Raw genomic sequence first — 14,245 nt, forward strand, 5'->3', positions numbered from 1 at the left:
GTAGGCCTTTGTTTTTCATTGCTTGGAATATTTTTTGCCATTCCCTTCTGGCTTGTAGTGTTTCTGCTGAGAAATCTGATGATAGCCTTATTGGAGCTCCCTTGTATGTTATTAGTTGTTTCTCTCTTGCTGCTTTTAGGATTCTCTCTTTGTCTTTGAATGTTGCCATTTTAATTATGATGTGTCTTGAAGTGGGCCTGTTGGGGTTCATCTTCATTGGGACCCTCTGTGCTTCCCGGACTTGTGTGACTCTTTCTCTCCTCATGTTAGGGAAGTTTTCTGTCATTAGTTTTTCAAACAGGTTTTCTATCCCTTGCTCTTCTTCTCCTTCTGGAATTCCTATGATATGGATATTATTACGATTCATGTTGTCCTGCAGCTGTCTTAGAGCCTCTTCAGTTTTGTTCAGTCTTTTTTCATTTTGTTGCACTATCTGGGAGTTTTTGTCTACATTGTCTTCCAGCTCGCTGATATGATCTTCTGCTTCCTCTAGCCTGCTTTTAATTCCTTCTATTGTGTTCTTCAATTCAGAGATCGTATTCTTCATTGCCTCCTGGCTCTTATTGATAGCTTCTATGTCCTTTTTCATGCTGGTGTAATTCTCAGTAAGTTTCTTGTAGTTTCCCTGGAGTTCTTTGTAGTTTCCACTGAGTTCATTGAGCTTCTCCATAATCCATGCTTTCAATTCCATATCTGATAGTTGGCTCCCCTCTATTTCATTTAGCACTCTTTCTGGGGATTCTACCTTTCCTTTTGATGGGGGGTTGTTTCTCTGTCTCCCCATTTTTGTGACTCCTATTGTTTGTTGGTGCTTCTTAGAATGATCTGCACTTCCTGGATCTGCCCCTGGTGGCATCAGATCCTGTACCAGTCTGGGCCTAGGCAGCCTGTTGGAGACTTCCAGGGATCTACTGCCTTTGTCTGACTTCTTTAGTTGTTAATCTATTCAATATATGATTAACTGTCAGGCTTAAGGACTGTGGGTGTGGCAGCTTAATTCCTGTAGGCTGGGCTTTTGCTTCCCCTTACGTTGACACCACTTGGTGGGGGGAGGGGAAGGTCTGCCTGCAGTACTGGGGATGGGTCAGCACTGGGACCCCGTTGGCTGCTTCCCCAGTTCTCCCCTCAAAGCCAACACACCAAACTCTCCTCAAGCATCTCTAGTCCTCTCTGCCTTCCCTCCGCTTGAGCCCAGGGTAAGTGGGGGCCAAAATATTTTAGTATGTGATCCGCTTAAGAGCTCTTTTTCTCCAGCTGTTTCTTTCCGGCAAGAAACCCTGTGGCTTTTCGCTTTTCACAGCTGGATACTATTTTACTTTCCACTCTGTTGCTGTAGTCTGGGAAGCTCAGCTGGGGGTTTAGACCCTGCCCTTCTCAGGGGGAACCCCCGGCTGTTTCTCAGTCCCTTCAGCTGCCACCCGTGTGAGCCCAGCCAGCCCTTCTGCGTCTCTGCACTCCCTACCAGTCACGTTGTGATGTAGCGGCCTTTTCTGTCTCTCCGTGGTTACCCTGCCCAGGCTCTGTAGCTTCAGCTTCACTGGAGAGGACACTCCAGCGTCATCGCAAGATGTCGATTCAACACGGGAGGAGACAGATACCGTGTCACTCCCGAGTCGGACTGCACAATCATTCTCGGCGGTGCAGATAGACTCTTAAGAAGCTACACCATCGTCTCTCGAGACGGACGGCTGCCGACGACGACGACGACGACGTGGTTATAAGACTTCTCTCCAGCTACTGTTCGGTTGGTTATTCCAGATGATTTCTCCAAATTAAGTTGTAAATCCAGACTAGTTCTGGGAGGAGGTTAGTGTAGCTTCCACTTACTCTTCCGCCATCTTGTTTCTCCCCTGTCATTCACTTTTAAAAGAATAATTATCTCTCTTATTCTTCTACATGTTTCTATTTTATTTTATGATTAAAATTTTGATATGCACTAAATGGGTGCAGTTAAGCTTAAAGCTTTGATTCTAGGAATCTAGCTTGTTTGCGATGATTAGTTTCTTTTACATTTCCTGTTAATGTCTACAAATCTATTGATGCTAAAAAATCTGATGTGAAGAAATTATACAAGTCTGTTCCTCTCTGCCCCATACATAAAAAGTCTAAAATTCCTGAAGAGGTAGAGCAACATTTTCATCAGTTAATCGTTTTCTAGACTTAATAACAGAAACATTTCAGAAAATTAAAATGCAAGTTAAAAAAAGGAATCTTTAATTGATTTTTCAAATAATTTTTTTCCAGATTGTAAATAAATTGCTTTGATGTTTTCTATTTGGCTGTTTCAGGAGATACACAAGTGAAATACACAACACAGACCAATGAAATGCCTGTATGGAACAAAGGCAGTCTGTTCTATCAGGGGAATAAAAACAAATGCAAAGGAGGGATTTTCCACAGTTGGAAAATTATGGGCTTTATTTGCCCTGGACAGAGCCACTGGGCAAGACATCCTGTGACCATGCCTGCAAGGATGTCTGAAATAGAAGCATCACACAGCACCCCCATCCAGAACGAGCATATGGAGTTCATGAAGAACAGGGCCCATTGGCAATGCCTCTCCTGGCCAAAGGCTCTTCCGAGCAGCCTCTCATGGATCAACATACCAGTCAGCCAACCCACACATCAGTATTTTCTGCCCCTTAGAAGCAATTATAGTGTTTGCTACTGGTGACTATGATCTGTGTATTCACAAAACAGTCTGACTAAACTATGTAGATTAAAAAATGCAGTCCTGGGGTCTACTGTGTTGAAATCCCTTTAATTTTCTATTTGAAGACTTCCAAGATTCGTAATTATGCTATGATGGATCAATGGTTATAAGAAGTCAATTTTAAACTAAATACTCTGTAGTATCGCCTTTCATATACATTTTCACCCCATATACAAAGATTGGGATAAAAAAGTTCAGAAAGGGTGGAAAAATAAAATACACTAAAGGGTAGAACATTTTAAACCATTAATTTCCCTTATTCTTCACATTTTTTGAGATTTAGTAAATTTATTAGTATTCTAACACAATTTAAGAATTATTATAAAGCCTCTTTCAGAATATCTGTCTTTATTGGGGTGCGATCATGTTCTTCTATTATGAGCATACAGTAGGAGCTCAATAAATGTTTATTTCAAAAAGGAACAACTCTAAAGAGATACTTATGTTCCCCTTTTACTATTATAGCTTAATCTATAAGTAGTGTCATCTTTGTCCATGACATTTCTGTAACAAAACTAAGTTAGGTAAATACAGTAAAGATTAAAATTAAAGAAAAACAAAGTAATGCTACAAGAATAGAAAATTTAAAGGTGGAAATTTAAAAGATTAAAAAAAAAGTCTAAGGTGTGCCTATGAATTTCTAAATATAGCATGCTTGACCAGGGAAATGGTAGTGAGTACTTGTGAATGAATTACAGATTAAAGAAAATTATCACTATAAAGCTGTGTACGTTTAAATTAACATGAAGAAAACACAATTTGCTGTAAAATAACCATATACACTAAGAGAAGTGATATTCTCTTTAAATTTGCATTTTCAGTACTGTCTGTGCAAAATTGCTTGTAGTGTCCTCAAATGGGTGCCTGTGGCCAGACGCATAGAAAGCATTGCCTTCAAAGATAAATCAATCAAAGCAACGTGGCCTGCTGTTTCCTCTTACTAGATGGAGTCCGGCCAGGTCATGGCTGTGCTTCTGAACAACTGGTCTGGATATGTGAAACCTGAAGAACAGGCAGCAGCAGCTGGAAGGCATCCTGGATGTATGTGGTGCTATTGCAGCCCTGTGAGGGAAGAAAAATGTCGTTCGAGGGTTGTTTTCATAGTTCAATTCTGACAATTCTTCCAATTTGACAATGTTCCCTCTCATCAAGCCCCACAATATTTTATAGTATTTTCCCTGTAACATTGGTGCTTAAAGCAAATGCAAAAACATTCCTTGGGATGGAGTGCGTCCAGCTCTTAATGATCTATACTAACAGAGAGAAGAACTCACTCAAAATGAGGGGAACCATTTCCATAAACTCTGTGCTTATTCATGACCCAATATGTCCAGTCTCATCTACCCCTTCCCAGATCAACCCCCTGTCCTGAAATAACACAAAAGCATACTATGAAGGGGGCTGTAGTTTGCCCTAACTTATAAATAAGTTAAGAATGATCGGCATAAAGCGAACTGGAAATACTGTGCAGTTATTCGTGGCAAACTTTGAATGCTAGCATCCTCTCATGAGCATTGGTACCTTACTTGGTTTGGATATTTGATGTTGTCTGGCATGTTTTGTGGTATCCCAGCATACAGCATTAGAGGGAGAGGCCATGTAAAGTTTCAGGTAACTGAAACATGAGAAAACTTCCACCGGGAGAATGAATAAACATTTGACCTCATATTCTCCATGGCTGACATGGTAAATTAATCTGCTAATGCCTTCTGGATGGCCAGGGGAGAGATTTTCTTGTTCCATATTCTGCCTCTGATTGCTTGGGTTTCCTCTTAACTGTGCCTGTTCCCTGAGAATGCCTTATCCATTCCGGCTGACTCTACATGTGGCTCTCTCCTATACAGTAACACTTGGTGCCACCACTTTGTTACTTTTTTTGTAATAGCTTGGTAGTTTTCCTTAATAGTAAGGCATGACTCCTAAAAATGTTGCTATATATATAATAGGTAGCCCTCCCTTACCTGAAGTTCTGTAATTCTCAAATTTTGCAATTGACACCTACTTCAGGCTGCAAGAAGCTACTGTCTATGCATTGCCCATGTTTAAACGTAATTTGTTAGTCCCTATGGCTTCAGCTGGGTGCCCTGTGGCTACAGATATGCCTGTTTCTTATCGTGTAGCCCCTAATGGAAGGCTCTCCCTCACCAACCACAGGCAGGGCACAGTGCCTTATGACTCAAGAATGTCCCTGAACTTCTCTTGCATCACTGTTTCTGGCAAAAACACTGAGGTGTCAGGGCAGTTTCCTATCTATGCTACGAAGTCCTGGTGACCAGACAGGCCATGGAGTGAATGGTTGCAGAGGATGGTGCCTCTGGTCACTGAACGGGCAGACTTGTCACTCTGACAGTCTGGAGCTTAGACCCAGCTAAACCAAAGATTTTTGGGAATGAAGGGACATGCCCATTTTTAGGAAAATCACAGTGGCAAATCTGGTGTCAAACTTGGCGACAGAAATCTGCCTCTCCCGGAGAAAACAGTGACAGGAATAGCATGCAAGCTTTGCGTTTCACTTTATAATCAGGAATTCTTGAAAATTACATATTGTTGCTTCCCCTGAGGATTTACAGCTGGTTGAACTCCACAAATGTACTCAAAAAAAGACTGTTGATGATTGACTTAGAATTGCAGTAACACCTGCTGCCTGGGGAAAAAATGTAGCTTTAACATTCACTTTGATTCAGAAGCACTTTCACCCCAGGGCACTTACCTCTAACAACACACTATTGATCATGGGGTTAAGGACCTCGGCCTTCTTGTCGCTCTGTGGAATCAAAAGGATGAAACTGACAGATTAGGTGCTCATACTACAAGGTTTGCCGCATGCAATGTCATACACTGACTTTGTTGAGGGATCTCTTAGAGAGGGAGGAGAGAAGTGGAAAGCTTACACTAGACCAAGCTTCAAATTTGCTGCTTCCCCTAGATGATCCCACTTAATTTTGATAGAAATCCTAGGAGGTAGGTAGGTAGGTAGGTACCATGATAACCCTAATTTAAAGATGGAAAAGCAGCAATCAGGAAGGTTGAGTAACTTGTTTCAGGTCACATAACTAGAAATGTAAACTCAGACCTTTTTAACTGTTGAAGACTTGTAGCAGGTCTGGGGGTAGGGTGAGTACAGTGAGGCTGAGTTGTAGCAGTGCAGGGTTGGGACCTGTCTCTCCCTCAAGTTGTTTGGCACTCATCTGGATTTTTAAAAATATTGCATTAAAATATTTATCTAGATAACTGATGCTGTTTCTTTGTCTTTTAGGGAAGCTCCGTTAAATTCTGCAGGGGTGTTAAGTACTTTTGTTGCCTACATTAGTCCCAAGCCTATTCATTAGTCTTTTTTTTTCCTTCTTCATTTAAATGAAAAATATTGATATTTGGTTATAGGGTGTTTCTTCCAAATCAGCAGAAAAATTAAAACAATCTTAAATATAACTTGCAAAAAGGTCTGCAGATCCCAGTTTTCAAAATGTAAATATATGTAAAGCACAGAATACAGAGCCTGATATAAAGTAGGTATTCAAAAAATGAGAACTAGTGTTAGTATCATCATTATTATCTCCACTATGGATTTATCCATCAACAGTCTTCCTATCTAAAGTGTTCAATCTATTTTAGACAATAAATAATTAAGGGGACTGGAAAGAGAGAGGGCAATCTTAGTAGATGGTTTTCCCTTACTGTACCCAGAAGACTTTATAGTAAACAAAAGTACAATATATAAATGAAATATATCTTCCCAGAACAGCCCACTTTTACTGACATTACTCTACTGGGAAAACTATAATAAAATTTTGGTGAAAAAAAAAAATCTTTAAAAGCCCAATCATTTTAGAAAGTAACCAGAAAATCCATTATGGTATTTGCTTTCAGGTTTACTTGATTATCAATAAACCTCTAAAATATAATCAAAATGAGGACAATAAGATGACATTGGCTTTCAGAATCAATGAGATGTGCAAGCAATTTTAATAGAGTCTGGAGAGCAATATACGCTCATTAACTTCAAGTTATGAATAATGGCTGTTTTAGAGAAGAGAAACAATGCCTTGATGTAAATGATTCATCACAGTACAAGATGAGGATTGTTGTGTCAAGACGGCATTTCAGTGATCTCTATTTGGACTTAGCTTTTTCTTTCTCCAAAATAATAACTTGCATGTTTCTGATGTTCTGCATGCAAACATTTGTACCCATGTGTATATATACAGTTGACCCTTGAACAATGTGGGGGTCAGGGGGTCTGAGCCCCCCACACCGTCAGAAATCTGTGGATAACTTTTGATGCCCTCAAAACTTAACTACTAATAGCCTACTGTTGACAGGAAGCCTTACCAATTACATAAACAGTCAATTAACACATACTTTGTATGTTATATGTATTATATACTGTATTCTTACAACAGATTAAGCCAGAGAAAAGAAAATATTAAGAAATCATAAGGAAGATACATTTACAGTGTTTGTTGGGAAAAAAACTGGCATACAAGTGGACCTGAGCAGTTCAAACCTATGTTGTTCAAGGGTCAACTATATACACACATATAAGCTCAAGTACAACACCTGTCTGCTGAGCTTTGCTACTCAAAATGTAGACTGGGGGTCAGAAACATTGTCATCATGCGGGAGCTTGTTAGAAATGCAGAATCTCAGTCCTTCATGCTACAGCGACTGAATCAGAATCTGCATTTTAACGAGATCTCCAGGCGATTTGCTTGCACATTCAGGCTCGAGAAGCACTGGGCTGGAATACCATTATGTGGAAAGGAATGGAAAGCAACGAGCTGTCTGAAAACGCACCCAACCTCTCAGAGGTCTGAGATGGCAGTATCAGGACTCAAACTCAGTGAGGTGAGAGCCCTGAGCTGCCTGTCTGTGCTTAGAGAAGGCGCTCTTGGCCTAGTCTTAGCCAACATCCTGGCAAAACTTCTGCTTTGTGAAGCCATCAAAGGAGGCCCTGAATCTTCTACTTTTCCTCAGAGCCCCCATAGACCCATCTCCCCTAAAAAGGTGAAAAGAATTAGTATTACAATCTTACCCCAACAGTGGTTAAGGAATTTGTGAACTTCTTTGATAAGGAGGCTACTTCATCACACATTGCAGTAGTTAATCTGAAATTTAAAAATATAGTGGTTTTCAATAAAATAAAACAATGTTAAGTATCAAGACAATTACTGATATCAATACCGTATTCCACTTAAAAGAATGGCACACAAGTTTGAAGATGCTCTGTAGGAATGTTTTTTCTCAATAATGTTCCATGATTCACAAGCACAGTTTAAGCTAATCCTGGTTTTCTTTGCATGCTTAATTGAAGAATAATCACCTAATTCAGCCTACTCTTCTTAGAATCAAAACCTCATGCAGAAGAATACCTACCAGTCTTGAACTCCACATGTAGAAGGATTAAGATTCTTGCCAATTAGCATTCCTCCAGCTTTTTGATCATTTTCAAATGATAGTGAGCATTCATTGAGATACTATGTTAAGTACTTTTGTATAAATAATCACATTTAATCCTCAGAGTGACCTTACGGTTAACATTATTATCCCCATTTTATAGATGAAGAAACTGACATTTAAGAAGGTTAAGTATTGATAACTTGCTTAGGACCTACAGCAGTAAGTGGTAGAGCTGGGGATTCAAACTCAGGTGTCTCTTGATCCTTGATTGTTTTTATTAGATGCCTGAAGATAAAGATCCTGTAGAATATGTTTTTAAGACATATCAAAACTCCAAGTTTATTTCAGCCATTCTACTTCTAAGACTTTACCTCAAGAAAACAATACAAAATGGACACAAATATTTCACTACAGCAATGCAGTGATGATGACAAAAACGGAAAATAATCTAATGCCTAACAACGTGGGTACTGTCTGATTTAAAAAAATAATATATATGACTTTTATGAATAGTGATTAAAATGCTATTAGAAAAGCAGTAACTCAAAGTTAAGAAAAGATCTAATGCAGTAAGTAGAAGTAAGCTTTGTTTTGAGAAATAGGGGTCCTTGTCTGAGCTATGTATTCTGGTTTATTGAGAAATATTCATATTCATTCATTCATCCATCCATCCATCCAACCCTCCCTCCACCCAAAACTTCTCTGCAGAAAGGGTCAGGAGTAAAGCTGGGAGATGGCCCATGAGCCATTCTGTCTATGTTCCTAGGCACGTGGGTGGAGAGGCACTTACTATACAGACAAATGTGAGGTCTGGTTCCCTTTTGCTGAGCAGTTTGCTAAGGATGGGACAATCAGGACTGGACTCAGAAGGAAGCTAAGAGCAAGGTCCTGCTACATGTACACATGTTGGAACTTCAGCCCTCCTTTTTCAAGTCAGTACAGCAAATCTAAAATAGTACTTAGTGTTTTAAGGTTTTCCTATTTCGCCTTTTCCTCTTCCTTCTACATATTTAAGTAAATAATATTCTTTCCTACTACCCTGGCTGGTTTGGCTCAGTGGATTGAGCGTCGGCCTGCGAGCTAAGTGTCGCTGGTTCGATCTTCCAGTCAGGGCACATCAGAGAAGGAAAACTCTGATTCCAAAAAACCTCTGCTGCCTTGCGGCATACCTCTTCAGGGGAAAGGCTAAGGGAGTAAACCCCGACAGAAAATTCGGAGCCGGAGTCCCTAAGGCGGTTTGACATTGTAGTCAACACCGGCAACTCCTGCGGCGCACCTGAAGCCAAGCTGTATTGACTCCGTCTTTCCCTTGGACCCTTCAGCTGCGAAGAGAGGGGGGTCTGCTGCATGGGCAACAGCAGACCCTCCATATCACCCTGCCCAGGCTCTGTAGCTTCAGCTTCACGGGAGAGGACACTCCAGCGTCATCGCAAGATGTTGATTCAACACGGGAGGAGACAGATACCGTGTCACTCCCAAGTCGGACTGCACAGCCATTCTCGGCGGTGCAGATAGACTCTTAAGAAGCTACACCATCGTCTCTCGAGACGGACGGCTGCCGACGATTCTTTCCTAGGTATATTAAAGGCAGGAGTGTACAGTTCCTATAACATCTTTGATTTTCACATGTTTAGATATGAAAATCTAGACTAGATGACACATCTCTACAAGTGAGGAAAAATGCCACTAATATTGACTTTTGGAAGGTCCTTCCACTAAAAATTTGCTCCCCAAACTACACTGCCAAATGCAGTAATAAGCAAAGCCTGGTTAGCTAGTGAAGTAATTGAGTGAATTATGTGTGTATATGTATCCACATATTTTTAGGAGGCTCTTATTTTGGCTCCTGTGCCTGTATAATAATGTGACACATATTTGGACCTGTGCTAATTTTCTCTACTACAACTCACAGTCATATGTATAAATTAAAAAATGGCTTATTTTTCCACTCCATGCCAACTATTTTAATGAACTCCATACCAACTATTTTCATGTATATAGAGTTACATATATACATTTTATTTCACTAAACTAATAATAACTTCTATTTATTGAAGAACATAACATATGACAGCACATATACACACACATGTACATGCAACCTACAGTGAACTGGCTTACTTTAGTGACCACCATTGGCAGAGTTCAGAATATTTAGAGCAGGTATAAATCCCTAGGTACAGTGGGGGTGTGTTTGCATGTTTTGGTGAAGCTTGCTGAGAAGTCACATTAAGGCTTCCTTTCAATATTTGTGTGGTACGTTGAAAATGTAATTATCCTCAAAGGTCTGTACTGCCAAGACTTATATCTATTAAAATAAACACTTACTTAGCTCTGAATGATTTAGGGTATCTTCCCTGAAATCTCTTCATAAATAATTCCTGAAATGTCTAATTAGCTATTATTATTCTTGCTAACATTATTCATTTCTTAAGACAGTCCTTGTTCCTTAAGATGACCATAAACACTAGAATTAGTTGACTTGAAATCTGAATCTTTAATAGCCTGTGTGTGTGTGTGTATTTGAATGGTGTATATGTGTAAAATTGGAAAAATAAGAATTTAAAATAACATTTACTTTATCAGAACTTTTGCTTGGTCCTGAGCTGGTTTTTCCTCTTCTTGTCCATGAAGAATTAATTCTGCTACTTTATGAAGCTGCTCGATACAGCGTGCTGTGACTTCTGCCAGACTTTCAATGGAAAGCATGTATACTTCCTGAGATGAGGAAATGCAAGTAAGAAAATTATTCATTGAGCAGACGCTTAAAAAAAAACTGTGCTATTAAAAATATATACATAATTCTTAAAAAAAATAAAAAAATAAAAAAGAACCCAAATATGACCTGAAAAAGTTTACCCAAAGACTCATGGGCATGTGTAAGACTTTCTAAGTGGAAATGCTGCCATACAATGGAAGTGCTGCCCGGTTTCCACAGACGTGGCAAGCCTTAGTCACAGCTCCGTCCCCAGTTCCCAGAGCAACACTGGGCACACAATAGGCAGGTGCTGAGGGAGGTGTGTGAAGGGGCGGTTGAATGGATAGGGCTCAAGAAACCTTTTTCTCAACATGAACTAATTTTAAAAATTACTTTCTCTAAAATTAAAATCCAATGTGAGAAGATGAAGTTATTGCAAACTCATTTTTGAACACAGGCAGGATATAAATTATGCACATATATATTTATTAAACTACAGAATCAAAACTAGCAATAAAATCTCTTTGAAAAACTTCAATTACCTCATTAATTATGAAGCATAAAGACATTTTATGATTTCAAATTTGTATAGAAGATGAAATTTCACCCTCAAGGTAAATCAACTATGTTCTTAAAGATCTTTTAAGTTGTGTTTGTAGAGCTATGGAGAAAAGCTATAATACCTATGTTAAGTCACAAGTTATCTTGGCATGGAGAAATTTTGGTGTTTATTATACTAATACTTATATTTCTCCAATAAAAATAAAATGGCTTTTTCTCACTTAAAATTAGGCTGCTAATAAAATTAACATAATATTATTGCTCTTCGGGTGGACAGTCTAAAATAAATTTACCTCCACTGTCTTAGTTTTCCTTTCTTCCTTTTTGTCTTCTTGGGGGTTTTCAAGTTTCTCTTCCTTTTCTTCCTGCTTAGTTTTTCCCTCTGACTCTTCTGCCACATCTACTGGCACAATGGTTTGATCATCTTCCACCCAGTCGTGAGCTTTTTTCATGGCCTGTGAGGGCCCCCAGCCAAAGCAAGACATTTATTGTACAAATATAGAGACTAAGAAATTCTAATCTCCAGACTAGGACCAAGTTTCTCTAAACCATCAAGGTGGGTTCTCTGTGTATTTAAAGAATGATGGGGCAATTCCATAAGCTCCTTAAAAACCCCTTGTTGTGGCTTTCGGGTGACCATGATGTAGGGAAAGGGGACACAATAGAAAGTATGGAGAGAACTATATACAAGGTTAGAGGATTTTTTTAAAAAGCACTCTAAAATGATACTCAGATAAGAAAAAGAAATGACAGTCACCTTGAAAGAGCGATAGTATATCTTTCACTGTCATGACCAACTGTAAAAGAATCACAGTACTTTTATAAGATATAGGTAACAGATTTAGCCAGGGTCATTGCTAAAGCAAATTTCCTCACACGATATGTCTCATGAAGCCAGGAAGATGAGAGATGACTCTTACCTTCTCTCATGGTGCTGCTGTGTCTTCTGACCTCACGGGGGAGGAGAGAAGGGCTTTTGGACAGACCAGGCACAGCTCTGTGACTGGTTTAATTTCACGGGAGTGCCTAAAAAGTTATGGCTAAATTGGACAAGCAGGAGCCATGCTTCCCTATCTGCTTTTCCTTGAATTTAGAAAGGGAGCTTTTATCATTCTATTTTAAATCGTGTGCTTAAGTGAGTGTTGTGCCTGAATTTATGCTAAACCTCTCATCTTAAAGCTTACATGTCAAAAGTTTAATATGTCAGGTGTTGAATGGCAAGTTAATGGTAAGAATATCTGGGGAGACAGAACCCAATAACACTAGCCCTGGTGCATCCTCATCGAGGAACCAAGGTTTACCTGACTATGTAAGTGAACCAGGGAGGCCCTGCACACTCTCCGAGCAGTGGCAGGCACTGCACGGAGATGGATGAGACAATTTCCCATTGTGTTCAGGTCACTGACCTGCCAGGATTGGTGACCTCTATCAGAGATAAAGAAATTACTCATTGTTCCCCCTCGCTGCCTCCTTCTGCCTTTCCTCACCCACCTTGATAAATGAGGGCCAACTACTGCTCGCTCAAGAGAAGAAAGGGAAAACAAAAGGAGAGAGAATAGGACAAATGACACAGCTTTAAGTAATTAATGATCAGTGTCCTTATTAAGAAGCTCCGCAGCAAGACCTTGCACTAACTTGCAGAACCTACTGTGGTACTATTAGAGGAACCTGGAAAGCTGCAGTGGGGATGTTCTGAGACATGATGCAGCACCAACATTCTAGGTGGGAGGGGGCAGGGGGGTGAGCTGGTGGGCCTGCTTCTCTCTGCCTAATTCTGGCCTGTCACTTTAACGGGGGAGGGAGATGGAATTTGAAAAAGCCCCTTGGTGATTTTTCTTCCCCCTATGCTGAGGATAACCCCTGCTTTGACATAAAATTCTATTTTGAGAAGAAGTGACTTGTTCAAGGTCATACGGTAATTACTACCGAAGTTGCAGCTAAAACCCAGGTCTCATGACACAGTCTAGCATGTTCTCTACCATCACATTTCATTATGCAGCCCTCCTCAAATCTTAATTACTGACCTCAGACTGCCCTCCACCCATGTGCCATTTGGGGTTTTTCTGTTTCAGGTGGATTTCTGGAATTTTATAAGTGAGACCTTCCTCTAAAAGACAAAAACTCCGACTCAGACGGTGCTGACCTTATTGAGCTTGTCAGGCGTGGCGGCAACATGTAATTCAAAGAGAAGCTCTGTAAGCATGCTAGCAAATTCCCCTCCCTTTTCTTCTGAGCCTAGAAACAGAAAATGAAAGAAGTAAGGAGCATGATTTATTTTTCATATTTCAGAATGTGGCAGCTCCCCCAACCTACAGCCTGCCCTCTGGCTGCCAGGCAAAGATGAGTTTTGCCCACTCATGACACCGCAGAGAGACAGCCTGCTGCTGCTGGGTGGGGGGCTGCTGGGTGAGGGGGCTGCTGCTCTAGCACTGGCTGGGACACCCCAGGCAGGTCTGGAGGCAACATGAGGACGGGAAGGAACTTACCCGTCTTATTTGCAGCTATAGGTGGTCAGTAGCTATTTGCTGAAAGAATGACTGAATGAACAAGTAAATGCCCTTTCTCAGGCCTGAGTGGCCTGGGAAGACACTGTATTTATGACTTAGAGTATTGTAATGCCTAGCACTGCAACCGCGATGACACCCAGGGTGCCCTTTCATGTCCACAGAACCACAGCCCAGAGGAAGCCGAATTAGCCTCAGTGGAGGAGGTGGTGGCTGAACTGAGTCTTCAAGAGTGAGAAGGCATTAGTCACACGGGCAAAGGGAGAGCTGGGAGTGGGTGAAGTCGGGGGACAGAGAGAGGGAGTTAATCAAAAGCTGAGGGTTTCTCTCTGCTGGGCCGAGATTGTGGTCTCATCCTCTCTAAGTAGGCAA

General features: G+C 40.5%; 1 protein-coding gene across 1 annotated transcript in view; it reads right to left on the bottom strand.

Moving 5' to 3' along the window:
- Positions 1-2,191: 2,191 nt before the first annotated feature.
- The window catches only part of FAM114A1 (family with sequence similarity 114 member A1), a 51,142-nt gene continuing 39,088 nt past the window's right edge, over positions 2,192-14,245 (bottom strand). Inside the window, exons 9-14 of the mRNA XM_090266985.1 lie at positions 13,513-13,604; positions 11,663-11,824; positions 10,689-10,828; positions 7,746-7,818; positions 5,424-5,477; positions 2,192-3,775 (exon numbers count right to left, since the gene is read on the bottom strand). Of these exons, the coding sequence (XP_090123111.1) occupies positions 3,674-3,775; positions 5,424-5,477; positions 7,746-7,818; positions 10,689-10,828; positions 11,663-11,824; positions 13,513-13,604 (623 nt within the window). The 3' untranslated portion in view covers positions 2,192-3,673. The remainder of the gene's footprint in view (positions 3,776-5,423; positions 5,478-7,745; positions 7,819-10,688; positions 10,829-11,662; positions 11,825-13,512; positions 13,605-14,245) is intronic.

The sequence above is a fragment of the Furipterus horrens genome, unplaced genomic scaffold (assembly GCF_987537825.1).
Source record: "Furipterus horrens unplaced genomic scaffold, mFurHor1.1.pri manual_scaffold_2, whole genome shotgun sequence".
Classification (NCBI taxonomy): Eukaryota; Metazoa; Chordata; class Mammalia; order Chiroptera; family Furipteridae; genus Furipterus; species Furipterus horrens.